Genomic DNA, 26,411 nt, shown 5'->3' with positions numbered 1-26,411 from the left:
CAGTACGATCGCTAGCGTTATACAAAACCGTAACAATTCATGTAACTCGCTATACATTTCCAATATATTTTCATCTCTGCTAATTGCTATAGGAAGGAATATCTACATATTTAAGATTTTTTTAGAATTGTAAATTAGCTTTCTCAAGTTTGAGTATAATTATTATTGATAATATCGATAAGAAAATAAAATGACAAAATAAAATTGACAACTGTAGCGTTTGTTAATTGTAAGTACGTAATACTAACGTAACAGAGCGTCCAATATAATTCGTAATCTGATATCCTCGTATTTTGAAAAAAAAAATATATATATATGTATAATCTCGATGCGTAACTGTAAGACTTATTTAAGATTAAGAGTAGCAAAAAAAGAAATTTCCTAATTATTTGTTACGTAGATCGGTGATGTAAGATAGAAACAGTTACCTGGAATACACTGATTGATTAGAAAATAAGATATGATTACATATTTTTAATAAATGTGAAGAATATTACCGATTAATAATATAATTTTCGAATTATTACACGATGTTAAATTATTTTATTATTATCCAGTTAGATTTAAGAGCAACGAAAGATAAAAATTATTTCCAATTAATTAATTTCCTTTAACTTATTATATTAACTTATTAACTTATTTATATTGACCGTAGACTTGTAGTATAATTATCATTTGATGAATTACCAAATTTAAGATATGAACTGTAAGGGAGAATATATAGAACTTTCATTTTTATATGAAGCCACAATTTTCGGGACGTTTTGTAAGAATCGTAGAAAAGTAAGATAGTGGAGAAAGAAAAAAAAAAAGAAAAAGTCGTTACGAAATGTACTACTACAGTGCATCGTTTAAGTTTAAGTGAACGATGATACCAACCGACGTACCTATAAAAGACGAGCAATTAGGTGAACCATGGTATTCGATGGTTTGCTGCAAAGTGACAGAACAGTTTTTTACGTATCTTTCGTTAGGCAATTTATTCGATCGATTTGACTAAGAAAAGTATTTAAAAAAGGCGAGATTCGTCCCTGAAAGGGACTTTGTTCTTTTGCTTTGAGTCTGCTGGCATAAGCCATAAGGTCCATAAGCTACCGCGTGAGTACCGAAGGCGGAGGTAGAAGAAAGGTACAAGTGGAAATTATAAAAGAGCGGTCGCAAGCCAAGAGGAAACAGTCTCCTCCAAGTGTTCACCTGCGCAACTACAACTCGGGTATGTTACATGGCTTTCCATTAATTCCATAAATTATTAATAAAATTTTGTTTGGAGACGCAAGAATTTAATTTGTAAGAATCAAAATTTGAAATAATGTTGAAAAATTGAGTAACGTATGCTATTGGCTAAGGTCAGAATCATATCATTGAGAAGTTAACACGTTCGTTCTTGAAAATAAAAATCTTTAAACAAATTGTATCAATCATATTATCACGTATTGCTTAAATTTCATATTATATTAATTTCTTAAGAAACATTTTAATACCACTGACTTGGTTTTTAAATTCTAAAAAATTAGAAACTTTATTAGTTTATCACAATTTTACTATCTCCCTAAATATATCAATATTTTTCGTCACATTACTTTTTCTCGTAGCAACAGTGTACCAATAACTCATTCCGGATACCTTCAAATGGATCTCCTTGTTTGCACGATAATTCACCAAACTTATTATAAATTTTAGTCGCGTCTGTAGGAACTTACATTGTTTTTCTCATTGTACTTCACCGGACCGATGTCAGGTGAATACTAAGTACCAGTAATTGTATCCTAACCTTGTTTTCAAAGGTCAGGAATTTTGGAGGCCAAGGCCTTGCATACAACAGATTTAATATGATTTTGAATGTGTAGAAGTGTACATATTTAAACGTGATATATTTTTCTTATTCTTTTTTACTGCAATTCAATGTCCTCTGACTTTGATCAACAGAAACCAATAGCCAATAATGTTGCGTGTAATCGAATTAATATGCGAAACAGCGTTTAATCGACGCGCGTTAAGGTAGAATAAAATGTATACTTTACTCGATTTGATAATTCTTCTGTCCATATTCGATTATACAGACTGTTTATCCTTGACAATTTATTGGGTTGACAACTAAGTGATTAGATGGTTACCACCTAATGGTAATGGCAAAATTCGCGATCTTCTTCCTTTTTTCCCTTTATCGTTCTCCTCTTATAGCATTACCACCTAATGACAAAATCCGCAATCACTTAGTTGCCAACCCAATATATCGTAGGTACTGTTTGATACGAAGTCTAATTTTCGGTATTTGAAGTCGCGAGAAGCATAAAAACGTAGCTATAAGAGGAGAACGATAAAGAGAAAAAAGGAAGAAGAGGACGCACACAAATCTATCGGCATAACTGACGTAATGTTTTGTAACAAAAACACTTAGATTTCTAGATATAGGGTGAACGGCAGTCGATATTCGAGAAAGAACTTGAGTAATAATAAGACGATAAGTGGCACTTTCTACACGGAAGATAGTTACGTGGTTTATTCCGACGGTTGCTCGATAACCCCATTCGTATTATGCTCGTTCGTGTTAACGTAGACGTAAAAGAAACTTTCTGCATCCATAAATCTGCCTTGACTGTTGAAATTTTCTAACCAATAAGAACAACACGTTGTAACTAGTACAACGAAGAGACGTTAAATACGCATTGTCGGCAAAAATGTGGCGATTTAAATGATTCAAATGACTTATCTTTGTTTCGTCCCTTTCTATCCGAGTTTCACGTTTCAAACCTGCTGATTCACTAAAAGCGATAAAATAAAAGCATAGCATTCCAGACTTGTTCTGTTTTTCAACGATCATTTCCTAACGAACGTTATAAACTCCATGTCGATCAAATAACAGCAGAATCCTTTTACACGTAAGGCTGTAAGAAGACGATGAACGATAAATGTTTGATAGAAATAATCCGCTTTAGAATATAGAATCGACTGAACTGCTAGAAAGCTGACAGACAAAATCGATTATTTACGATGATGATAGTGAGATATTACGCGAACGATGTTAGTCGGTCGTACAAAATCCGAGAACAAAGATGGGCGCACAAGCTGGTTGATTACGTAATCGGAGAAAGTGGTTGCGAAACAAGTCACTCGCTCACAACACGGCACATGTTGCTATCAGGGAACACGTAATACTTGGAGGTATTCGTACTTGGTCAAACATTATATCATAAAACGACGAAATTGTTATGTCACAAAATCACTGTTAGCTTATAATTGGTTAAGTTCTTATGAAATTACGCAAGACGTGGCGTTACGCGATCTGAAGAAAGTGTTTCAGGCTTGTTCCTTCTTACCACGATGCTTTCATTCACGCCGTGACTTTGAATGATATTAGGGAACTGTGTCAGCGATCCGCTAAAGAAATAAATCGCTCGACCATCAAAAATGTAAATGCAAGAGAATGCCGTTTTACTGAAAACAAAGATCGCGATCAAACTTATTTCGAATATCGCCCGTCAAACCTGTAACTATCGTGGTATATTTACCGATTGGGGAACGTAAGATAGGAAATGGGACGATAGATGGATCGTTGGTAAAGAGGAACAAATGATTTTTTAGAATTTCCACCGATTCGTTATACTTTGGATATCGAAAATTTAAAGCTGCCTGTTGTTGGAGACAAATCAAAGTAACGAGATGGGAGCGATCGAATGGGTAACCGAGGGCGATGACTACGAATGCAGCCTGTCGACGGAAACACAGAAACTGGCGAAGGAGGAACTCAGAGAAGATAAAAATACGAGAGACCAAGCTCTTGAGCAAATACGTAATTGGATAAAACTGAATCCGCGTATACAAAACTGTCGCCTCGGTGAGAAAATTTATTTTCGAGTATAGTGTTTACACAGTTAGTACATACATAGGTACATGTAGGTATAGTCACGCGCGAGACTATCGCGCGTCGATGCTACTGACACACGATCTCGTTCGACAGATGCGCAGTTTTTATTAAGATTCCTAAGATGTAAAAAATTCAACGTTCCGATGGCTGAAGAGGCGATCGAAAGGTATTTGTTGCTGCGTCAAGTTTACCACCCCGCGTTCAATAACTTGGACATTACCGAACCAACCATGGAAGAACTATTATCTTTGGGGTGAGATTAAACAAAGTACAGACTACGCGTGATACGACTGATATAACGATCGCATAACCTGTGCTTTTCCAGATATATATTTGCTGCACCTGGACGTGACGCCAAAGGCCGCCGTGTTATAATTGCCAGACCAGGTAAATTAATGTCAATTTACCCTTAACGCTCTGAATTTTAATTGTGAATATCGACCGGTAACTTATTTTCATCATACTTGGACTTGCAAGTTTTTAAGTGTCAGATTTGAAATGCTACAATGACGTGTAAATAATAATATTGAAGTCATTGAAAACAATCTTTATTCATCCGAGAATATAATTTTGATTACAATATTTATATCAATTATAATTGAGTAATGTGTGGAATTATTTAAAACATTCCTTGGGATGCAAATCGGGTTTGCGTTCACAGGTCTCACAGTACTCATTGAGAAGTATTATTTTTTATTTTTAAACAATTACCGATAACGAAAAATACTTTTAGAGTAGAGCGCCGCACATCGGTGGTGCTTGAAAGGCACACTTGGAGCGTTAAGGGTTAACACGTTGATTGGCCCTGTCGAGTTTCATTATCTACTGTACTATATGCTGGACAATAATTTTCATACGCGTCTTATGCAAAATATTGTGAAACTCCTCTTTTACAGTTTTGCAATTTTTGGTTTGCAGCACTCATTCGAACCGATATTATGCACGTACCCTGAACATAGTTGCTGACGCGAGGTACCGCGTGTGTCCCGTAGCGTCGTTCAGGCGACACGGCGAACGTGTCAATTTCAGCATTGCCGATTGTCATTACGAAACTTGATTATATATTTGAACGTGGATAATCTGTGGAAATACGCGCATAATAACAGCTATCTTTGCCTGTTTCAAATGTTTCCACGCGAACTTCTTAACAAATCCAAACAATTACAACGGATGTGTTGATTACCTGTCATTCCGTGCTATTTTATTCCGCTATTAAATCGTTGCCTCTACTTTCAGAGCAATTTCAGATGGCATGCACGTCGTTTCGTTGCAACTGTTATTATACGGTTTTGAAAAGTAATTGCGGAAACGTGTAACCGTAATCATACGAATGTTTGTTTAAATGTTTAAGAATGCATATTTACTTTCTATAATCGCGTGGAACATGCACTTTCAGGCGTCTTTGATCCCCATAAGTATACCAATGCCGACATGTGTAGAATTCACGCGATAACATACGAATGTCTGATGGAAGACGAGGAAAGTCAAGTACGAGGTTTCGTTCATTTCGCCGATGGGGCCGGTGTCAGTTTTCCCCATTTGACACTTTTTACACCGAAAGAGGCAGTGCGTATCGTGAAGAACGGCGAGGTACGAGTCTTATAAACCCTATGTTTTTCCATAACTTTAAATTGTTCGACGAAGGACGTAGAAAATCTCACGACTGTTTGGCTCATATTCGTTGCATATCCTTACGCGATATTTTTCATTCACAAATAATAACAAGTTGCAACAGCTTCAAGCGAGACAGAAGGCTGCAACTATCTTTATTTTTTCCAAATTATTAATAAAGTCTAGTTATATACGTGTTCTCCAACCAGTTGGATAACATTTTATTCGTAACGATACGCAACTTCTTACGAAACAGTCAGAGAATTTCTGATATTGCGTAATTCCGAGAATGTTCTCAAAATGATATAATATATCCGAAATTTAATATCTCGCATAGTAAACCAGCGAAATGATGATTTTAGCGAACTATACCCATGCGGCATAAGGAAGTTCACGCGATTAACACACATCCTTCTTTGAAATTTGCGCTTGACTTTGGTATGTCATTGATCTCGGAAAAGATAAAAAAACGCGTTAAGATCTACACCAGTCTAGAAGACGCTATCAACCATAAAATGGATACGAGTATGTTACCTAAAGAGTATGGCGGTACGATGCCTATGAAAGAAATGATTGGTAAGTACAATTTGATAAATTGCGAAATTAAACGTGTTCCAAATTAAATAACGATGCTCCTTTTAACGTACAAATCGAATATTTCCAATTAAATAAAACTAACACGTGCTTATACTGCGAAACGAAGAAAATAAATTTTTATTTGCGCAGAATTATGGAAGAAAGAGTTGCTAGAAATGAGACCGACGTTACTGAGTCACGATAAGATGAGAGTGTGTTTGGATTTATACTCGGAGAAGGCTCGGGAAGGTGCGGTATCGGCCTTGAAACAAGGCTTTGGTTGTTCCGATATCGGTTCCAGTGATTCCACCATGTACGGTATTACGGGTTCTTTCAGAAAGCTCGAAGTCGATTGATTAAGCCGTGTTATTGATAATAATAAACTTCATAAACGATATTTACCATATCGATAGGATAAAGTCATCGATACTTTTGTTGTAGCGAATTATCAAAGCTACAATAAGATACGTTATCCTAGCGATTATTGTAGCTGTAAGAGCTTACTAAGAAATTATTCAGAAATGTAAAGAAAACAGCAATGAAATTTCGATCTCGATCGACGCGACTAACCTTTGTGTTCGATGAATCTCAAAGTTCGATATATAAATGAAATAATTGTAGTTCCCAAACCTTAGGCTTACGTTCGATAAAGTATAAGTTATATGTCGTTTCATTTTCGTAATTTGTAAATAAAATCATATTATTGGAAATAAATATTTTCTTACACATATTATATTTAGTAACAAGATAACAAACGATTAAGAAGAAATCCAAGTCCCAATAATTTTACGTACTCTTGCTCTAGCTTGAATAAGATCTTCAACATCCGTATCCAAATCGCTGTACAGATCACGACAGTGCGATGATCCTGGGAACAATGTGGATTTGTTAGATCGGTCGACGTTTGTCGATCTTCGATTATTTCAACAATACCTTTGATGAGTATGGCGGGAGAGGATTCATTTAAGTCCTGAAGAACAGAGAGAACATGCCACGGATCTATGTCCCCGTTAGTAAAAATGACGTTTTGCAGATCTGGTCGTAAACCTCCGTACATTGTGTTCGTTCTTGCAATTCTGGTATACAAGAATCTGTTACCGTAGCTGTAAGACAAACGATAGAGTTTGTGTACTATTTCTCGAGAAAATATCAAACAATATGTTTTATAACACGTACTAGTATCCGTATAAGTGGCTACAAAGGCCCATAAAATAAGGCAACGGGAATAAGGTTCCAAAAACCGAATTCCTTGAATTTGTTGTTTGATAATAACCGTATTCCGTGCATGTCTGGTAGAACCATAGTCTCACTGGAAACACCGACATGTGAAGATTAATAATAAATAATTCACAAGCGCGAAACCTTTCTTTACGTGCCGCAAGTAGAAAACATACTGATATCAGGTTGCGAATCCCATGTTTCATTTCTGTAAACTGTGACAAACTTGTCGTAATTATTTTTCAAACATTTATTTTTGTCCGACACGAGATGCGCCAATCTCTGGAGAGGACTACCCAGATACGAAGCAGTCATGTTTTCGCAGCAAGCGGCGATTTTTGTTCGATTGTTCTCCACTTTATCGTATTGAACGATGCCAGCAAATTCCTGATTAGAAAGATAATAACTATGATTAGAAGCAGTTATTTATCTTTTATTCGAGATGCAACAGAGTATTTTTTGAGAAACTATACCTCTGCCAGAAGGTTGCCGAGATGACCCAGATCGTTGAAGGAACGTACATCGGGCACATCGCACAAACTACGACAGTTTCAAGTGTAACTTAAACAAATATTATACACGGCGAATTATGTTAATTTTCAACGGACGATAATTACTTGAAATACTCTTTTAATTTCTCTGCGCCTCCTTTAATGGCTAATAACTCTTGAACCTCGTCAAAAGCAGCTTTAACTTCGTTCACACATTTCTGACTGTATCTACGGAGCGATTCCGTTACGACTTCGTAGTACTCTGAAAAAGAAGCTTCCTTTTCTATTTATCTATTTTTTTTTTAATTGATAGGAATTACATGGAATTGCAAAAGAGTTTATTCTTCACCATGGAAATCAACTTTGGCGAGAACTGGCGCGCTACTAGCTAGTGCACCCTGAACGAGATGAGGATATTTCAATCTGACCCATGTTGCCACATTTCCAGCATAAGATCCACCGAAAACAATCACTTTACTATTCTGAAGTTTCTCGTCCTTTTTCCTCGTTTCGATGAAATATGCCAAGTCTGCCAGTGCTTGATCTACGCTTAGATATTGCAAGTTTCTTGTACTAGTGTCTCTAAAAGATTCGAAAGGCAATAGAAAATTTGGTAAAACTGTGGCAAACAAAAGTAAAAATATACTAGCGCTTGAGAAGAAATTAACTTACTCGGTCGGTTTACTTTTACCGTAATAACGATGTTCGGTGTAGTACATGATCGCGTTGTGAGTGGATGCGAGCTCGTACATTAAACCAGCCTCTAGGAAGCCTTTAGATATTTCCCATTCTCCTCCGATCATAATCAAGATCGGTCCGTTTTTCTTGAAATATCTTGAATTTTCATAATAACGCTGTCGAATAATACAATGTACAATACGACGAAATATATCGAGATATAAATACGAAAATTTTGTGTTTTTAAACGGTGCAATTCCATTTGCAACATACCATCAACCAAGTGCGATTGTCGCGGACATTGAAATGATCGACGGGTTGTCGGATCCATAATTCGGTTATATTTTCACTAGCCGATTTGCTCAAGGAACGTGGCTCTTCCAAACCGTAAAAATGAAATCCATGGAGACCAACGCCATGGCCGAGGCGACAGGTAAAACATAATAACACGAGAAAACTTAAGAACGTCATATTCGGTTTTCGGAACTATAGACAAGTTCTATTAATTTTCATTCGTTCAACGAATTCGACTAGATTGATTCGTAGGACAATGGTACATAACGTGCTGTTTGCGGCTCTTTCAACACTTTATAGCGAGATATAGAACGGAATCCCCTTAATACTATATCTAATTAAATAAATTTATCTGATAAGTTGATACATATTGTCTCTAATCACCACGGAGGCTACATATTCTATACATTAAAAAATATCAAATTGTAAATACGGATATTAGTACTAGAAAGATAATATCTACCGCTTGACTGATTCCAATAATATTTATCTTATTTATTGAATATTTCTTAAACGAAGTCAAAATCAGCTCTGTATTACGTAACTCTCGAAATCGAGAGTAAAGAACTTTAGAATTATTTTCAACAACGATTAAAGAGTGAAAAGAAAATAGAAAGGACCTATTGCGATAAGTATGTAACGTTTTATTATTAAATATATTTTGGTATGAAAAAGTACTTATTGTTCAAATTATATTTGGTTTCCTTATGTAGTTTTCAACAAAGTCATGATGAGAACATATTTATACAAATTCAACGTCTGTTTCGTCAATTCTCTTTGATCTTTATTTCGCTTTCAGAATCAGTCGTAGCCCATTCGTCGTCGGATATTTTTTTAGGAAGTTTCCACGATGTTTCCGATTTCTCGACATCTTTGTCTTCGACAACGCCAGAGACCTCAGAATCGGAAGAACCCGTACTTTCGGAATCAATTTGTTCTAAATTTTCTTTGTCCCATTTAGATTTTACGCAAGGCAGATTTATCGCGTCGACGTTTTCTTCGGTATTCGATTTTTCGGACGTGTCCTTCGATTTTCTTTCCCAAGAAACTTGATACGATTCGCTATCACTTTTTAATCTGTGTCTATCTTTCTCGACATCTTCTTTTTCTCTTTTAGAATGTTTATTCGAAAACTTATGACTTCTCGAACGATAATTTCGATCGCTGCTTTTCAAGTGTCTTTTATGAGAACCCCTCGGCGATGTATCATCATCCTCTTCTGTCTTTTTTTTGTATTTCTTCGAGCGTCTTCTAGAATAGTCGCGATCGTTTGAAACATCATCATCTCTGATCTTCTCATCTATGTGTTTTCTGGATCTCGTTCGATGACGTTTGACCGGCTGTGAATCCTCATGATCGATAGATCTATCTCTGTCGAGTTGTTCGTGTCGTTTGTCGCGAGTCGATTTCTGTCGAAAGTCGGAATGATGATGGCGAGTTTCAGCATTCCTTGAACGATGACCTATCTCAGGTTCGGGAGATTCGGACCACCTCCAATTTTTATTATCTTCCACGTCGCTACCATCTTCCCATTTTGATTTATTTCTAAACAAAAGACATCAAAACAATATATATATATATATATATATATTATATATATGTAATATATGTGTAATATATATATATATATATATATATATATCAATAATATATGGTAACGATATAATCTATCATTTATAAACAATACCTATGTTCGGTTTTTTTATTGCTCGTAACTTCCTGAGTAGATGAAGACGATTGTTTCGCCCATCTCGGCGGGCTTTTGATATCATATGCGTTGTGTGGATTTTTAAAAGTATGCAAAAAATTACATGCCCTTCCTTTGGGACATTTCGACATCCCACAGACAGCACTCCTCCATGATCTCAGGTTGACAAATTCGCAATTAAGTTGTCGGCCGGCGTACCATCGACCTTTCAGTCTCCTCAAAGCCCTAGCAGCTTCCCTTTCGGTGTAATATTCGACATATAAGTTGCCCCGCAAGTGAACTTCGGTGTTGCAACAATATTTCAAGGTTTTTATTCTTCCAAACGATTCCAGTTCTGGGATTACATCTTTGTAAAATTCGCGAAAATGTTGTCGTGTTTCCGAGCTTTCGAATTCAAGGGCAATATCAGTGTCGTATTCCGCAGAATTCTTCTCCAGAGAAAAATGCGTATAAAAACCAGGTACTAGTATGACTTTACTTAAACATACCCTGCGATGATTTCTCGAACAAGTGTCACCATATCTGTAAACATATATACGTATATGACTTGTTGGATATCATACTTTTATGTAACTGCCTACCTAATAAAGATTGAAAGGTTTAGCTTTATTTGCTCACCTGCAAGCACCTGTCTTTGTGAAAAACGGACAAAGCTCTTTACCAGGCTGACTATCGATAATCTCACGCAAAGCTTCCGGAGTCTTGATTCCATTATCAATGTAGTCGTCAATCTCTTTAAGTAGCTGTTCTCGCCTTTGAATTTCTTCTTCTCTCCTACGTTTCTCCTCTTCCTGCTTTTTGCGAATAGCCTCCTGTTTCGTTTCAAATTCTTGGCGGATTTTCGCCTCTTGCTCCAATTGTAACTGTCGAGCTTTTTGCTTTTTCTTTTGCAAAATTTGCCATTCTTCTTGGGCTTTCACCTAGGAAGATGAAACATAAAGTTACGTATTATCTATATATTTTACTGTTAAAGCTTGACTGTTTAATTTATAGGAACCATGTAGTAACTAGCAGGCTTTGGTATCCACATTTCGACATTATTTTCAGGGTTATAACTCATGTGGAAAATTCTTGCGAGTAACTTTATAATTAATCGAACGTATGCTATCGATTCCGAAAACAAAGTAATTTCGACCATAACAAGATATACGTTCGTTAATCAATTGCTTGCTAATAGATTCCATAAATTAGAACGACCAAATAAGAGAAATAAAATGTACACTTTTAAAAAGGAAATTCACTAAGATTACGTAAATAGTATTTTTCGCTTTTATTGTATATTTACCTCTTCCTCTAACCATAATCTTTCCCGTTGATCGTGTTCTTCTTTTTCCCGAGCTTCTTTTTCTTTATCCTCAACTTCACATTGTTCTAGCCAATTTAAATATTCCGCGCTTTTTTCAAGTGCTGCCCTCAGTTGTTCCTCGGCCGCTTCTCGCTGAGCGGCCGCTTTACGACGCAGACGTCTTCGACGTTCCTTTTTTGCTATATTACGCCACGCTTTGTGACTATATTTCGTCGAACGACTCCCTTCCATTACCATGCATTTTCTACAAGAGATTGTACTCGCGTTACTTCCGGTGGTATTACAGTATCACAAATTTTTGGGAGTTGTGAAACGTATTTGTTATGCGTTTGACAAGCGGTTTCAATGAAGAAATGCAGACAACGCGTACACGCCGCCATGTTAAATTTAGAACGAGAAGCTTTGATTTGGATTATCCCTATTTCTTCAAAGTGTACGAAATTATATAATAAAACACTATTTTTGTTCATGCTTTTACACCATTAAGTGATAAATTAGCGACGTGAACATTTTTAATATGTATAAATGAAACTGGAAAAATAATTTGATTTTGTACTAAAGCTAACTAAACATTTCGGAGGAACTGTTAAACAATAGTTCACCGTTTATATATCGGTCATTATATTACCATTATAATAAACATATAATGTATAAAAAATTGCAGTTTGATGTGTGGTGAACTAGATCATATAATTCTCGACAGTCGCTAGGGGAAACCGTTCGAAAATTGAGTCGTGAGAAATCAATATGGACGACGACAAAGTTCTCGTTCGTGCGAGACAGATAGATATGAGTAGAATATATCTGTTTCTATCTGAGACATTCATAGTATGTTACACACGCGCAGAACGCAAATCTTGTCTTCCATGTTTAATTCTCACGACTCAATTTTCGAACAATTTTTCCTATACTTCGGTATATGAGTGTCAAGACCTGTTTATATGATTGTGACTATAAGATAAACATTAGGTATATATTTGGTAACATAAATTTATTACTGACATAGGGAATCACTTCTCTTAGGGATTTTCATTTCAATGTTATGGTCACGTTTGTTTATTCAAACGTGGAATTTATTTGTGAACTTGAATGTTCGTGAATTACACATTTCCATTTCTTCAAATGTTTTATTTAAATTATACCCGTATACAAAAGGAATTTTACGAATGTACGTAATGAGTATTTTACATGTAAATAATCAGAAAAGATTAAATTATATAGGCGTATGCTTACTATATTGAACATCTATAAAAAATATCTTCGTTTAATTTATATAATCTCATTTAACAAGCAAAATTAGTATCAAAAATAATATCTCGAATTGATTGTTCCACTTTTAAGTAAAAGAAATTGTTTCAATTCATCGATAAATAAAAGGTTCGATAACATAATAAAAAGAATTCTCTCTCCCCAGCTTACTGTATCAAAAGTTGTCCGTACAATTATATGTTACATTCTATTTTGCGATCCTTGTTAATATCTATCGTAGACATTTGGTATCATGAATTTTTGATATGAATTAAAATACATATTGTACATATATTCCCGAAACGTACGAGAAATACAAAAAAGATATACTAACAAAGGAGATACGTTAAGCTTTCGTTTAATCAAATCGAACCTTTTACATAAGTGCAACAAATAAGAATCTTATCTAATATAATCAATACATTTTATTTATATATTACATATTTGTTTTTCTATTATTTACTTTATACAAAACGACAAAGCTGCATCATTCTGAAGATAAATCATTAATTACAAATTCGTAATCACTCTATTTCTAATGGATTTCAATCGATCACCTGCTACGATTGTTAATTCGCATTGTATCCATTTAAGGTTTGGGTTTACCTTCATTGCTACGGTCCTGTTAAAGTACCGTTATATCTGACAGAGCGTTGAACTACAAATGGTACGCATTAGTGTAGTAAAGCCACCTGCGGTATTTTTCGAAACGATATCGACAAATACGCTTCAGCCAATTGTTTTATTTTTACAAAAGAAACACTTAAGTTAAAACTAGTTATCGGCAGACATAATAAACGCGTAAAAATTATCTTAATTATACTCGGTATTCTTATTGCGAGAATAATGAGGAAGTACGTGATAGTCGATGTTACCAGAATACGTTGCAAATAATACACACGTAGCTGTTAGTGCGATCGTGAAACTCAAAGCCGGTAGTGTAGTGTTACCCGGCTCGTCAATGTGCATCTAACTCTCAGGTATTTTGTTTAATACCGATGTGTATTAATCGTTAAACCGTGTATAATGTGTAACTCGATGCATAATTAGATTATAATGCAAGAAATAAAAATGGATCTGAAGAATGGTGGAAACTTAGAGGAAAAAAATAAAAAGTTAAAGAAAAAAGAGAAGTCGGTATTTTGGACGTACGTGCTGTGGATGTTCGGAGGTTTACTTGGTGCACATCACATATACCTAGAACGAGACGCACAGGCTTTCATATATTTTAGCACTTTGGGAGGATATGTTGGTCTCGGATGGCTTCGAGATATCTATAGGATTCCCTCGTATGTCCAGGATGCAAATAATCATCCTAACTTTTTGAATGATTTTAAGCAGAAAGTTCGAAACAATCGCAAGGTAAGTACATTAAAAATGATCGACGATCGATTTTAGGGATTCTTCGAATAAGCATTCAGAAGTACGGCTAATCGTAGGGACAGAAAAGAATACATACTTTTGTTAACAATCGAGGCATAAGAAATTTTCGATTGTATAAGCATAATATTAACGCAACGTGTCATTTGATTTCAGCCGCCATTCTCGACAGTGCGATTCGTTACCGAAAATGCGGTTGCATATTTTTGGGCGGAAATATTTCGCAATGCGATTCCGGACGACGAAGTGTTTGGAATAAATTTTAGGCATTTAATAATTCTGACACCATTGGTCATTGCTTTAGGTAAACTATTGAAATATCTTAGAACATCAACCATGAAAATACTGCGGTGTATTTAAATTTCGTTCGACTTATCTTTCACCACACGTTTTTCTCCTTGGTTTCTTTGCATAATTAGTCGATAACATTTTTACAAATGCGAGTATCGCATTGGAAATATGTTTAAACGAAATTATCTAACGAAATAATTTTACGAACAGAGTATTTTATATTATATTGGTAGTTAATGATTTTCTAATCAAACCAACTTTTCTCTGTCAGCTTATCTGTATTTAAAATTGTATTTAAATTGTATTTAATCAGGTGTCTGGATAGTAGGGAACATAGGCAGGGAACAGGGTTCCATATGGATTGCTCTTTGTTCTGCATATTTATTATATCCAACGCTACCTTATATCGGAGACGACAGCATGTGGATATTTTTGATGGTCGTTGCTGCTAGTTTAAGCTTCGATACGTTCAGCAAACAATGGAGATTAAAACCAAGAAAGAAAAGACACTTTGTTCAAAGGATTTTTTACCTCGGTATAGCTGTCGCAATTTACGTGTCTTTACTAGGATCGTTCTTATACTTTAATGCCGTTGTCACCGACAGCGAGGGTGAAGAGATTAAACTATCGGAAGCTATCCAACACTTCTTAACGTCTCCTATATGGGTCGATCTTAAGGTTAATTAAAATCACGTAGAACGTACTTAATCGAAGCAACCCATTAGATGTTTTGCAAAATTTGAAATTTTCCAGGCCAGTCTTGAAGCAACCTGGAATCAGGCGGTACATCAAGGCTTTTGGGCAACATGGGCACAACTGATAGATCTCACAGATCCTAGGGGAGAAATAAACGCCTACAAGGTACGCCTCGAAGCTCGTTATATGGAACTACTACATCTGAATGCAAATTCTGTAGATTTTAGGCCTTTCCCAAACGGCTACGCAAACAGAGGTAACGTCTCGTTGGAGAGCTCTCTCGAGAGACAATCATCCTGACAAGATAAAGGGCACTGAGGAGGAAAGGAGACAAGCTCAAGAGAAATTTATGGAAATACAGCAAGCGTATGAAATTCTTTCAAAGGCTAAGAATCGTAGGCAACGTCGAAATAGAAAATCCGAATGACCCGTTTATTAACGTTACTTAACGTTACGTTAATAGAAGATTCGTTGTAAATCAACTGAAATTATTGTAACAATCATTTTGATATTTCGTAGATTAGCGATAAACGAAGGTTTGTCGTATTAAGAAAATGTTGCGCGCGTCGTAAATGTTTATTCTAAAAGATACATTTTTTACAATATTCCACCAACAATAAGACGAGGTACGACGAGACAAACCGTATTCATTGATCATACAAACCTGCGTTGTAAAGCGTTCCTCTACCTTGTTATCTCTTATTATAGCAGCGTGCTCTTTTGTCCAAGGCATTGCTGATTCGGAAAATTTGGCACTACGCGTTCTAATACGAAACACATAACGTGTACATGTATAGGTAAAATTTTGCACGATATGTTCTATCTTTGTAATACGAATACTGTATACATACATATATGTACTTACGTAAGTACCTATTGTACTGTATTGATTTGCCTTAATAAGAAAGATTGTTTTAGCTCTTAATAGTGAAAAAATATCGTACAAATAATACGAATCTTTTTATTCAATATATTTATTTATAAATTTTTTCGGCGACCATCGCGTAATTAAAAAATGTCACTTTGTGCTTTACGATACGTTTATATCTTATAAATTCAAAAACTGTAGAGTGAATCTTTCTATCTCTCTCTCTTTCTCTCTCTCTCTCACTCTCTCTATAGAAGATTATTTAAAATTATTTAAAAATTATCTTATCGATTCGACGAATAAGTGTACATAATTCTTGTTGATCTTTTGATGTTTGTGACAGTCAGTTAAAAAAAATTTCCCATGTTCCAAAATTCTGGTAACGTTTACCCAGATCGTAAGCCAAAAATAAGTTCAAAATAACGACCGATAACGTAAGAAGAAAGATATATATGTATACGTATAATCTACAAAAGGTAGCAATCCCTTTTCCGGAATACGGTTTCTATAAACAAGTTTACAAGGTGAAAAAGTTGCACTTTGTATTTTTTTAGTCTAATAGAAACGAGAATGTCATGTAAGATTTTAACAGTATAGATAGTATTAGAATTAGAATGAGCGTTGATCGATAGGAACTGTAGCCAGTGGATGAGTCGGAAAAGATCGAAAATCCTATTGACGTACGACGATCTAAAATACAATAGAATGTATTTTTTCGAGGAGGGAAGACGCCTGCGATCTTTATCCGCACGTTTATCCACAAAACGATTGGCAAACGAGATTTACCGATCTATTTGTTTTTATTTTTCGATCGCGAAGGCTTTCCTACTATATTCTCGATCTTTTCTGTAAAATTGGGCCCATACTTGTCCTTTGATTGTTCAAGAATATCTTGCGGCGAAACTAGAGTCACCCTGAAACAGTCGGAATACGAGAAATAAATGCGTCTGTCACTTGCAATGTATGCAACGTGGAATTCGCAAAGAACCGGAGCCATCACCTTAACTGTGGAACGCTTAAAGGTCGAAGAAGACTTTTAACCACAGGTGGAACTTGGCTGGATTTCGGTAGAGCTGGACTACTTGCACAAAGGGCGGCGCTAGTTAATTGCGAGACCAATGAAAAACTTCGGTCTGGACCGGATGTCGTGCGGAAAACTTTTCTTATCTTCGACTTGAATCCCGAAGATGGTGGCGACAGAGGTGCGGTTGGAATGGGCATCACCTGCACATTAACCAACATTTCTCGCTATCCTGCATGCTGTTCCTACTTGATCGTAAGAAACGTCTCAGTTAGAAGTATCTTTACCTTCCCTTGGAGTACTTTCGCTGCCAGTTCGGGTTCACTACCCCACCGACAAGAAGTCGACCTCTCCAGGAGCCGATGTCTCGCGAACCTCTCGATTACTTCGGCGCACACGTACCTTCCACAAAATCTGGCCCACTGTTCCGCTCTCAATCCTCTCCCTTGGTCTCTCAACGTCGGATTCGCACCTGAAAGCCAAGCGTCCATGCGTTCGCTGTTTTCTTAACCCGCCACCTTTTGAACAAAAAAAAAAAAAAAAAAAAAAAAGAAGAAAAATGACTTTGTTTACCAGCGAATAAGAGAATTTTGGCGCATTTGGTTCTTCCTTGAAGTGCTGCTTTCATCAACGGAGTAAAGCCCGATACGTTTCTCGCGTCCACTTCGATGTCCGGACACCTCTGCAGCAGTATGTTCAAACATTCCGTTTGCCCTAGATCAAACGAAAGGAGACGGGCATTAAGTCGAGTACGAAACAAGCTCGCGTCCTTCGCGACGTTGCAAGAGTTGGCGTATTTCGAGTAACGTATCGTTCGACCATGTTTTGGCTTGAAACGTCCGTCGGCGTACGTCACTGTAAACTACGCGCGTTTCAAGTACTCCAACACTGGGTTATTTCTGGTATCGATGACGCGGAGGAACCCTTACGGCTTACGGCATCACGAGCATAAAATTTGACGTCCGTTTATGTATGTATATACTTGTATTATATGTAGATATAGATATATATATATATGTATATAGTAGCGGAGATTTTTTTAACGATGGGAGAAGTGTTGTATTTGCAAGATTTATGTCCACCACGTGGCCGCATTTTTCCGATTACGTACAGTACGAGCACAGACAGGGTGCTGTCCTTGAAAGATTTCAGCGTAACAGATTTTATTTTTTATCTTCTTCGAATATCCTCGTTCGTGGAAGAAATCGCTTTTTTCAATTTGAATTTTCCCGTCCGAGTCAATGTCATCGTGTGGAGCTCGATAAAAAACCGCGACCATCTTCCTTCGTTTTTTAAAATATAACGAAATTACTTACCGGCCTGCGCGGCAAAATGTAGAGGCGTGTTGCCCTCGTTGTCCGGAGTATTCGGGTTCACCCTTTCGTACGACAGAGCTAGCTCCAACATCGTCACGGCACCGTTTCCCGCCATGTAGCTGATGGCAGTCTGGCATCGTAAAGAAATAATCGAAACTGATCGACTTGTTCGAAAAATAAGTTGAACTTGTCGAAGCTGCCGTTTACATAAAATTCTTTCTCGCGCGAACAATCACAAACGCGCGTATTTTACTTTTCAACCGCAGACGTGCAACATCCTCGCCACGCCGGACGTCTCGTTCTATCACTTTCCATTCTTTCTCTTTTTTTGCTGATCGCGCGCGTTCACCGATATTGACTTCCGTTTTCCGCAACGTGCTTATCGACGTTATTCACGTTAGAAAAAGAATTGCGAAACTGTTCTTCTTTCCGGAAGAAAATGAGATTTGCCCGGCGACTGTCCTACTCGCGGTATTCTTTGCCTCAGAGAGCCGCACAAAGGACTGTGCGGTAACAGTCAATTTATTAAATGGTTACTGACGTTGACGCGTTACATATTACTTCACGTGCGTCACCATGGCAAACACTGCGCGGAGCAGAACTCGCACATGTTTTCGTATAAAGAACGTACGATGCTCCTCGAGCTGGCGAAAACAGTGCGATCTGTTTACCGCACGCGCGTTCAGAAAATATTTCCTTATAAAACAGTAGCGATTTAGTGGCATATGAAGCTTCGTTTTGCTAGCAATAGCGCGTCAACGTTGAACATTTGGTAACTAGAAACTTGATACGTGTCGATATGAAAATCTAAGTTTAAAAATATAGCGATGTTAAACACTGGCCGATTTGATTATTTGTTAACGGAATACAAAAAGCAGCTATCCGCGATATCCATTGGAAATCACAACTCGATACAACGATCGTTTTTAATTTCATTTTAATTGAAATATATTTGGCGGGTTGCAACAGCAAGTTCTCGTTATTCTAACGACCAATCCTTTACAAGTTCTCTATAGTTTTTAGTTCCCTTCGAGTAAGCTGTTGCTTTTCGAAACTATCTTCACGACAAAAATCTATTGTTCCGTAAGCTTAGTATCGTTTTACATCGTTAGATATCTTTTCTCATTTGCTATCTATTCGCCACGAAGGAAAAATTCAATTTTCGTTATGATCTAATACACTGTATAACTTGAGTATATTAAATTGTATTTAAATGTCTTGAGATCGTAAAAAATCGCACGATTTACATATATGTACGTATGCTTAAGAGCAACGAGCGTCACTTTTTTCTAACGCGTCACTTCTCACATATCTAATGAGGAAGCTCTTTTTTCCGCGACCTTCAATCAATGATCCCGTCTTTGCCATTTGGAAAAGAACATATACGAGATAACGAAGTGCCAAAAATTTTATCGTGCCTCTGCAAATACATTATTACCGATAACCAAAATTCAACGAAATATGTTGATAAAAGCGTAAGCATGTAACCAGGTAAAAAAATGTTTACTTAATTACACGAATATCATCTGTTTCGTAATACTTCTAGCAAAATAGCATCGTCGAAAACGATTGAAAATAAACGTAGAAATCCTGAAGCTTTTCAAATACTTGAAATCTTTTTCACTAACTTTTTCTTGTAAATTGTTAGCGAGCCAAATACGACGAATCTTTTTTCTTTTTTTTTTTTTATTACAGATGAGTAATTGTTAATAGCTTACCCTGCCGCTGCTATCAGTCATATTGACATCCATGTCGCCGAATCCAAATTTTCGTACATGGACAGCGATTTCATCGAGGGCTGCGTCGTCGGCATCTCTTGCTGCCCTGAGAAGGGCGGATGCGCCCTCGGACGTTACTTCCCACGAGGACGGCACTTTTCTGACGATATTCACCTCGGCCACGCTACGATCTGCGAAACGAGTCGAATGTTTTACATCTGGTAAGAAAAACTTGTACAAACGGCTCGTTTCGCAAGATGTGAAAATAGAAAAGATAATAAATAGGCTGTCGGGTAAGCGTTGCCTCGATAGTTTACAGCCATGACAGACGTATTTGTAATAAACTATAGTGGAAAATATCGGTAAGATTTTCATGAAATCAGTGCTAAACAGAGAGTAGTTGTTAACATAATCATTTACATAGTAGGTAGAGTTCCGATAATAAATCGATGATTCTGCGTATATCCGGTGTATTTTTCAACGCATCGTATTGTCTGCATTTCTGTTTTCTTCTTCGTTTATTCAGTGTATCGTGCGTGTGTGCGCGTTCTTTTTGACAAATTCCCAAAGAAAACAACGATAGTTACGACGAACGAGCTACAAACTTTAAACGTATCTGCTAAAGATTGGAAAATCGGAAAGTCGTACCGGTCGGATGCAAACAAATTCGAGGGAAATGAAACGAATAAGACGAAGAGAAGGAAGAGAAAGACGCGTACCTTGCAGAACACCCTTGTGATAAACCTTAGCCTCGTGTATGGCGGCTCTTCTGTAAGGTTCGCGTTTCTCTTCGAAACTCGTATCCGAACTGAAGGACACCGATTTCTTGACGCGCGCGCCGCCTTTCTTCCTCCGCTCCACCGGCAACGTTTGAACTCCTGACGAATGTTCGAAAGGATCGAGATCGTTGGCAACTCTACTTAAAATCGAAAAGTATCCCCTTAGAGTTGGATGCTTGGCCGAACAGCTTTTCTCGGTGCAATGATTATTTGGACAAAGTGTGCGCTCTTCGGGATAGTTTCCGCTTAGCTTTCTCTCTCTAAATTTATTCGCAGAATGGGCGAGATTCGACAGGAAAGTGGAAGATCTTTTCAAAATACTCTCCTCCGTTCCTCTCCGATCAATTTGCCGCGTTGCTGGAAAACCTGCAAAGACGACAATTTCGTAAAAATTTCCTCCACTTTGTACGCGTTCGACGACGATCGACGATTATCGATTCGATCAAGCGGAACGTTCCAATAAACGAAACTATACGCGCATCATCGATCGTTCGAAACACGCGTTTCTAAACAATTTTTTAAACACTCGGATTAAGATACCTGAATATCCGATTGATAATAGAAAATAGAAAATCCGATGGATTATATATGCAAGTACCTTCTCTGAGATAGTCCGGGACGGAAAAGGATTTGCGAATAGGCCGCTGAGACTTGCCAAAGTCCGTGGATCCTGCGAAATCCTTGGACAACTGTTTGCCCGAGGACTGTTCTTTGAGCAAGTCGTCCCGAAGTTTGGGGCGAGTTTCGTTACCCGCATTCACGGCCGTCTTGTTCCTCTTGACAACGATGCACTGCGTCGACGATGTCTCTCTCACCGCATAGTTATTTCGAGCGAGCTCTCCCCTAGATGCGACGATGCTGTAGTTGTTCACAGGACAGGTATTGCCCTTTAGCAAATAATCGAACTTTAACCGCGCGGTCTGCACGTCGTTTGCCTGCCAGTGATCTTCCGATACACGGCCAACGTCCTATTTCGATCATTCGCGCATTAAACGAGTCTTTGTACCCCGCGCGAACGTTGCTCGCAGCATGCAACATTCGGTACGTGCGATATATCGAGGAAAGAAATTGAAACTCATCTTAACTGCACGTTCTGACAGGTAAATGAAAACGACAAGAAAATGAAGATGAGACGAGGCGAATGCCTAGCACCTAACATGTCCAACGTCAATGTGATACGTACGTATACGTTCGTGTAACATTGACGCGATTGTGGCGATATTTGTTTGGCTATAATATTACCAACTTAGCGCTCGTAGTTCATCGGATACTACGAATATCGTTCGCCAAGCGAATATACGTACGAACGTACGTAAACGTTGTAACGATACTGGCGGAAAAAAATTCGTTAACGCGACAGTGAAAATTAAAATTGTGGTTTACCGAGAGAGAAATGTGGCGAGCGAGAATGGTTCGAACGAAAACGAGAGAGTAACAAAGGTTGAAAGACTTACGAGAAAATGGAGAACTTTTGTTTCTGTTTAAGCCGACATTGGAAGAAAGGAGGGCGAGAATGAGTTGGCGTGTTGAAAATCGATCGTTCCCGCGGAAACTCTCGGAAATCACTGACGGTGTCGCGGATCACGGCACAGCGAGTGTCAGTACTCGGAGTAGGAGAAGTTCCTTGAAAAACGAATCGTGCCTTCCGGATCGCCTCGTAAGACGTGCACGCGAGTTCTACCGCGTCCGTTTCAACTAAACGCTATTTATATGTCGGTTAAGTCGTTACGTCGGTCGGTCTGTGGCTCGTCGACGCGTGTACGCGCACTATCGAAGGAGCTGTGCGAGGAGAGCAATACGCGTGTAGTACTTTTGTTCGTTCGCGCACATGTCGTCAACCTGTCGCCTCTGGCCATCATTACGCCTTTTCTTTTTTTCTCTCTCTTCGATTAACCGGCTGCGATCTCTCGCACGAACGTGTTCGCATTTCATATTTTCGCATTTAGTCGCGCTCGTGCTCACTTTCAACGTGTAAAAGTATAAACGAAACGATGACTCTCGGAACGAAACTCGCGTAAATCGTCTGGCGAGATTCGAGCGTAAAAAAAAAGAGCAATCGTTTATAAACGACTCGTAAATCAGTCGATTGGTTGATTTCCGAAGACGTGCGAATAGACCGACACGCCAGAAACCTATGCTAGCTGGCACTCGAGTTTCGTTGCGTGGAACAAGGCGAAACATAAAAAAGGAAGCAAGGACAAAGAGAAACCGCTCACCTGATTGACGTTCCGTCCTATATTGGATATACGATGAAACATAGTGCCTTCGACCATGCAATTCATTCCACTGGATAGGCAGACTCTTGCGGAGTAAGTCGCGTTGTTCGTTGGCGATCTGTTTCCTTCGTTCTTTGTCATCGTCGTTATAGGCTGCATCGTAAAAGCAGGTTATCGATGAAGGTACGTCAAGTCGATCGATGGTCTTTGATTCCACGTAACATCTCGCTACGGTGCTCCGTATTCAAAGCTGCTATATTTACGTGTATATTATTTACGAAATCAACATTTCAAAAGCTACGGGCAAACAATTTTCGAGAAGAACTGGTATGGAAACTTCAACTATTCGCCGACGCTTTAGTTTCGTTTTTTACGTTTCCGAAGGTGGCATTCGTAAGTTTAAACCTGTCGAGTGAAGATGCTGCTTTGTATCGGAGGGATAAGCGGCGACACTCTCGTTGAGCGAACTTTTCGCAGTCGTGTACACTGGTTCTTTTGCTAGGAGACCGCGTGCTTATTTTGGCGGCGTTACATTTACCCGACAGGCTTATCGTCGTCGCCTCTGGCGTTAAGCCAATATTTTGAATTCTCTTATGCACGAGAATCTATCGATTATCCGATGGTCGAAAAATCGCTCGGCTCCGAACTGTTTATCGATTTTACAAAATTATTGCCCTATCTGCCGTTTGAAAGAGCGCATATGGCGGCCAAGTTATTTTAGCACAAGTACCAGATTACAAGGCTTTTTTACGTACAAAGTATCGGAAAAATGGAATGGTATCGAGGGAATATTTACGGCTCGTATCTGGCCTGCGTGTTAATAATTCAGCCGATTCGTTTATACCGCGATCCAGGTGAATGCCTAACGGCGATAAGAAAATGCATACTAATTAGAACAAAATACACGGCAGAGTAACGATCGTTGCTTGCCAGTTTCGGTAATTTAATCTCGCCGACGAAAATATAACACATAAATGTTAGCGCGACACGAGCCCATCTCACCGAAAGATTTCAGAAGATTCGTGAAACGAAACACTCCGTCCGACTACCATCTACTTATCAGATATTTTAGAAATAGCTAAGTGATTTTCATAAACAGCTGCGTTGAAGATTGAACTTTCTAAATATGTGCAACGCTCGATTAATGAAAATTCATAGGAGAACTCGACAAAGCGACGAAGGTTGTCAACGTTGACAGCATGCACGCGACTTAATCAAAAATTATGATCATGTTTCGTTGATAATTCACGTGCGACATTGTGTCATTGACACATTTCGAAGACGATAATGACCTCGCTGACGAACCTTTGTGACTCTCCTGTGCAAGTCTTAACGTATCGCTTACATGCATCGGCTTTCCTTTCTACGCAACAACATTCTTTTCCATACTCTACTGACCGGCTTCGATTTAATTTTAAACCAGGTCGACATCAAACTGCCGACATTCGACAAATTTCTCGCTTAATATCGCAAATGTGATTTGTTAAACGATCTTTGGTCCACGACGATGTGCAGCAAATAGACGGGCTATTTCGCGGCAGGTAATTTCAGTATCTGTTTACAAAAATCAGGAGAACTGTAACGTACGATCGGTAAATCCTGTATACTTCGATTTCCTGAATTCTCGGATACACTAATTTTTTATCGTATCTATCAATGGTAAGAGAAGAATACATCCAGCTGCGCTATATCTTGTGTTATCTAACGTCGCTCTTATAACAGCGAATTTACTGGTTCTCTGTGCCATTTTAAGAACCGTTTCAAATAATATTCACTTACCTGTGTTCATCCGTGCTTATCGATTTACGATATAAGCAACGGAGATCTCGCTGTTTGAAATTCAAGCCTCTCGCCGTATACCTTGTCTTCACTATTAAACTCCGTGAAAAATATTTGCACATCTTCTTGGAAAAAGTTCGGCGAACGTAGAGTAGTATCGCGTTTATAGTGGTCGATCGCGTATGAGAAGTACAAGAAGAACGATAATCCGTGGCGCCGTTAATCCCATCGAGCAACTTTTCAAACTAATCTGTTCGCATAAGGGTTAATTGGATACTGGGCCAAAGTTTAATTCACACCCTCACCCTGAAAGTATCACGGCGGTCGTATCACACGTTGCCTGATCCGCGCAGCCGCGGATTTAGGCCAGGTGTTACTCTTCGATGAATAATCAACGAAATATAATGGACCAATTGTGAAATAATTTTTGCCGAATATTTTCCTGTCTCTCATTAATTAGTCGCCACCTGCGAGCGTTACTGGCTGCAAAATTTCCAAGATGAAAGGAAAAAAGGTCCGTTGAAAGTTTCCTAGCTCCTCGTTCGATCTATTTTCGTACGTACGGTAACGCGCGGCCATCCGATGGGACGCACACACGTGTTCGCAACTTCAGATGATTCAAGTTCAATTAGAAAACCAAGACTGCCAAAAATAGTATTTACGATATCCTATATTAGAAGTTTGGCGACTCGCGGTAAATCTTACGTATTACACGGATATAATTCCAAAATGGTCTGTCGCGAACCAATGTTTTCCGGTTGAGGCGCGCGCGCGCGCGCTCGCTTTCAAATATCTTCCTACGAATGTAAAATAATCGCTTATTTAGAAATACGTACGTGGAATACGTGGTTATCCTAAAATATCGAGATAGAAACATTTCTTCTTAATATTTTTTAGATTATAGATAGGTATTGTGTTGGCAACTAAGTGATTGCGGATTTTGTCATTAGGTGGTAATTATTTAGGTAAAAACCTAATACACCGAAACGCGCTGAAAAACAGGTATCGACAGAGATCGATGCGCGAAAACGCAAAAGTTTGCATATAGATATTCATAAGAGCGTTATGCTATTGACCGGCGATACTGATGGCCAACGAACAAATAGTATTTTAATAGAAACTTATATAGTACTATGCGCAAAAAGGAGAGTGTTTGTGACTGCATATTCGTGACGAAAAGAAAGGAATTATCCGCATGCAATTTATTCAGTCTAGTTTACGTCCTAATTCGTCATTTCGTAGATTTTTTTTCGTTTTCGTTGTTCCATACCGGACAGATGCCATAACTCTTTACTTTAAAGACAAAGCCATCTTTCACAACGATACTCTGATTTTTGTCTGTCGCATAAAAC

At 38.0% G+C, this 26,411-nt stretch overlaps 5 protein-coding genes across 6 annotated transcripts in view; 2 read left to right on the top strand and 3 right to left on the bottom strand.

Moving 5' to 3' along the window:
• The first annotated feature begins 954 nt into the window (after positions 1–954).
• On the top strand, positions 955–6,782 carry LOC132916796 (clavesin-2-like). Its single transcript, XM_060977126.1, has 7 exons — positions 955–1,213; positions 3,583–3,835; positions 3,959–4,118; positions 4,191–4,252; positions 5,262–5,455; positions 5,839–6,052; positions 6,203–6,782. Exons 2-7 carry the CDS (start codon positions 3,661–3,663, stop codon positions 6,406–6,408), a joined length of 1,011 nt encoding a protein of 336 aa, XP_060833109.1. The 5' UTR covers positions 955–1,213; positions 3,583–3,660; the 3' UTR covers positions 6,409–6,782.
• LOC132916790 (putative serine protease K12H4.7) lies at positions 6,767–9,060 on the bottom strand. The gene is made up of 9 exons (XM_060977118.1): positions 8,713–9,060; positions 8,434–8,615; positions 8,111–8,343; positions 7,888–8,023; positions 7,744–7,810; positions 7,447–7,657; positions 7,229–7,361; positions 6,986–7,155; positions 6,767–6,920 (listed from the first exon to the last, which is right to left on the bottom strand). The coding sequence occupies exons 1-9, from the start codon at positions 8,908–8,910 to the stop codon at positions 6,811–6,813; spliced, it is 1,440 nt and encodes a 479-aa protein (XP_060833101.1). The 5' UTR covers positions 8,911–9,060; the 3' UTR covers positions 6,767–6,810.
• Positions 9,061–9,354: 294 nt separating this feature from the next.
• Positions 9,355–12,338, bottom strand: LOC132916780 (U2 small nuclear ribonucleoprotein auxiliary factor 35 kDa subunit-related protein 1). Its single transcript, XM_060977099.1, has 4 exons — positions 11,727–12,338; positions 11,060–11,361; positions 10,421–10,963; positions 9,355–10,278 (listed from the first exon to the last, which is right to left on the bottom strand). The coding sequence occupies exons 1-4, from the start codon at positions 11,982–11,984 to the stop codon at positions 9,501–9,503; spliced, it is 1,881 nt and encodes a 626-aa protein (XP_060833082.1). The 5' UTR covers positions 11,985–12,338; the 3' UTR covers positions 9,355–9,500.
• A 1,196-nt stretch (positions 12,339–13,534) lies between these two features.
• LOC132916795 (dnaJ homolog subfamily C member 22) overlaps positions 13,535–26,411 on the top strand; it is a 262,780-nt gene continuing 249,903 nt past the window's right edge. The window contains exons 1-5 of one of the 2 annotated variants that reach the window (XM_060977125.1): positions 13,535–14,357; positions 14,532–14,679; positions 14,980–15,344; positions 15,420–15,527; positions 15,583–15,817. In XM_060977125.1, the coding sequence (XP_060833108.1) occupies positions 14,052–14,357; positions 14,532–14,679; positions 14,980–15,344; positions 15,420–15,527; positions 15,583–15,789 (1,134 nt within the window). In that variant the 5' untranslated portion in view covers positions 13,535–14,051 and the 3' untranslated portion in view covers positions 15,790–15,817. Of the gene's footprint in view, positions 14,358–14,531; positions 14,680–14,979; positions 15,345–15,419; positions 15,528–15,582; positions 16,311–26,411 lie in introns of those variants that run through there. The other variant, XM_060977124.1, reaches the window with a different exon arrangement.
• Positions 16,304–25,344, bottom strand: LOC132916781 (uncharacterized). The gene is made up of 10 exons (XM_060977100.1): positions 25,060–25,344; positions 23,281–23,533; positions 21,663–21,951; positions 21,005–21,430; positions 20,286–20,476; positions 18,568–18,697; positions 17,825–17,965; positions 17,539–17,723; positions 17,231–17,454; positions 16,304–17,144 (listed from the first exon to the last, which is right to left on the bottom strand). The coding sequence occupies exons 2-10, from the start codon at positions 23,437–23,439 to the stop codon at positions 17,021–17,023; spliced, it is 1,869 nt and encodes a 622-aa protein (XP_060833083.1). The 5' UTR covers positions 23,440–23,533; positions 25,060–25,344; the 3' UTR covers positions 16,304–17,020.

This window comes from Bombus pascuorum, chromosome 2, assembly GCF_905332965.1.
Source record: "Bombus pascuorum chromosome 2, iyBomPasc1.1, whole genome shotgun sequence".
Classification (NCBI taxonomy): Eukaryota; Metazoa; Arthropoda; class Insecta; order Hymenoptera; family Apidae; genus Bombus; species Bombus pascuorum.
The sequence above is the reverse complement of the archived record's forward strand: the minus strand, read 5'-3'. Positions and strand labels throughout refer to the sequence as shown.

What these genes read in the sequence shown, in the direction of transcription:
- LOC132916796 (XM_060977126.1), top strand. Translation starts at nt 3,661, where the DNA reads ATGGGAGCGATCGAATGGGTAACCGAGGGCGATGACTACGAATGCAGC. An exon ending in GTATCGTGAAGAACGGCGAG is followed by an intron (nt 5,456 to 5,838) that starts GTACGAGTCTTA and finishes TGATGATTTTAG; the next exon opens with CGAACTATACCCATGCGGCA. An exon ending in GCCTATGAAAGAAATGATTG is followed by an intron (nt 6,053 to 6,202) that starts GTAAGTACAATT and finishes TTATTTGCGCAG; the next exon opens with AATTATGGAAGAAAGAGTTG.
- LOC132916790 (XM_060977118.1), bottom strand. Translation starts at nt 8,910, where the DNA reads ATGACGTTCTTAAGTTTTCTCGTGTTATTATGTTTTACCTGTCGCCTC. An exon ending in ACAATCGCACTTGGTTGATG is followed by an intron (nt 8,616 to 8,712) that starts GTATGTTGCAAA and finishes ATTATTCGACAG; the next exon opens with CGTTATTATGAAAATTCAAG. An exon ending in TCGGCAACCTTCTGGCAGAG is followed by an intron (nt 7,658 to 7,743) that starts GTATAGTTTCTC and finishes CTTTCTAATCAG; the next exon opens with GAATTTGCTGGCATCGTTCA.
- LOC132916780 (XM_060977099.1), bottom strand. Translation starts at nt 11,984, where the DNA reads ATGGTAATGGAAGGGAGTCGTTCGACGAAATATAGTCACAAAGCGTGG. An exon ending in GATTATGGTTAGAGGAAGAG is followed by an intron (nt 11,362 to 11,726) that starts GTAAATATACAA and finishes TCATCTTCCTAG; the next exon opens with GTGAAAGCCCAAGAAGAATG. An exon ending in AATAAAAAAACCGAACATAG is followed by an intron (nt 10,279 to 10,420) that starts GTATTGTTTATA and finishes TCTTTTGTTTAG; the next exon opens with AAATAAATCAAAATGGGAAG.
- LOC132916781 (XM_060977100.1), bottom strand. Translation starts at nt 23,439, where the DNA reads ATGCAGCCTATAACGACGATGACAAAGAACGAAGGAAACAGATCGCCA. An exon ending in CCCGGACTATCTCAGAGAAG is followed by an intron (nt 21,431 to 21,662) that starts GTACTTGCATAT and finishes TCGTCTTTGCAG; the next exon opens with GTTTTCCAGCAACGCGGCAA. An exon ending in TTAAGCGTTCCACAGTTAAG is followed by an intron (nt 17,145 to 17,230) that starts GTGATGGCTCCG and finishes CGACTGTTTCAG; the next exon opens with GGTGACTCTAGTTTCGCCGC.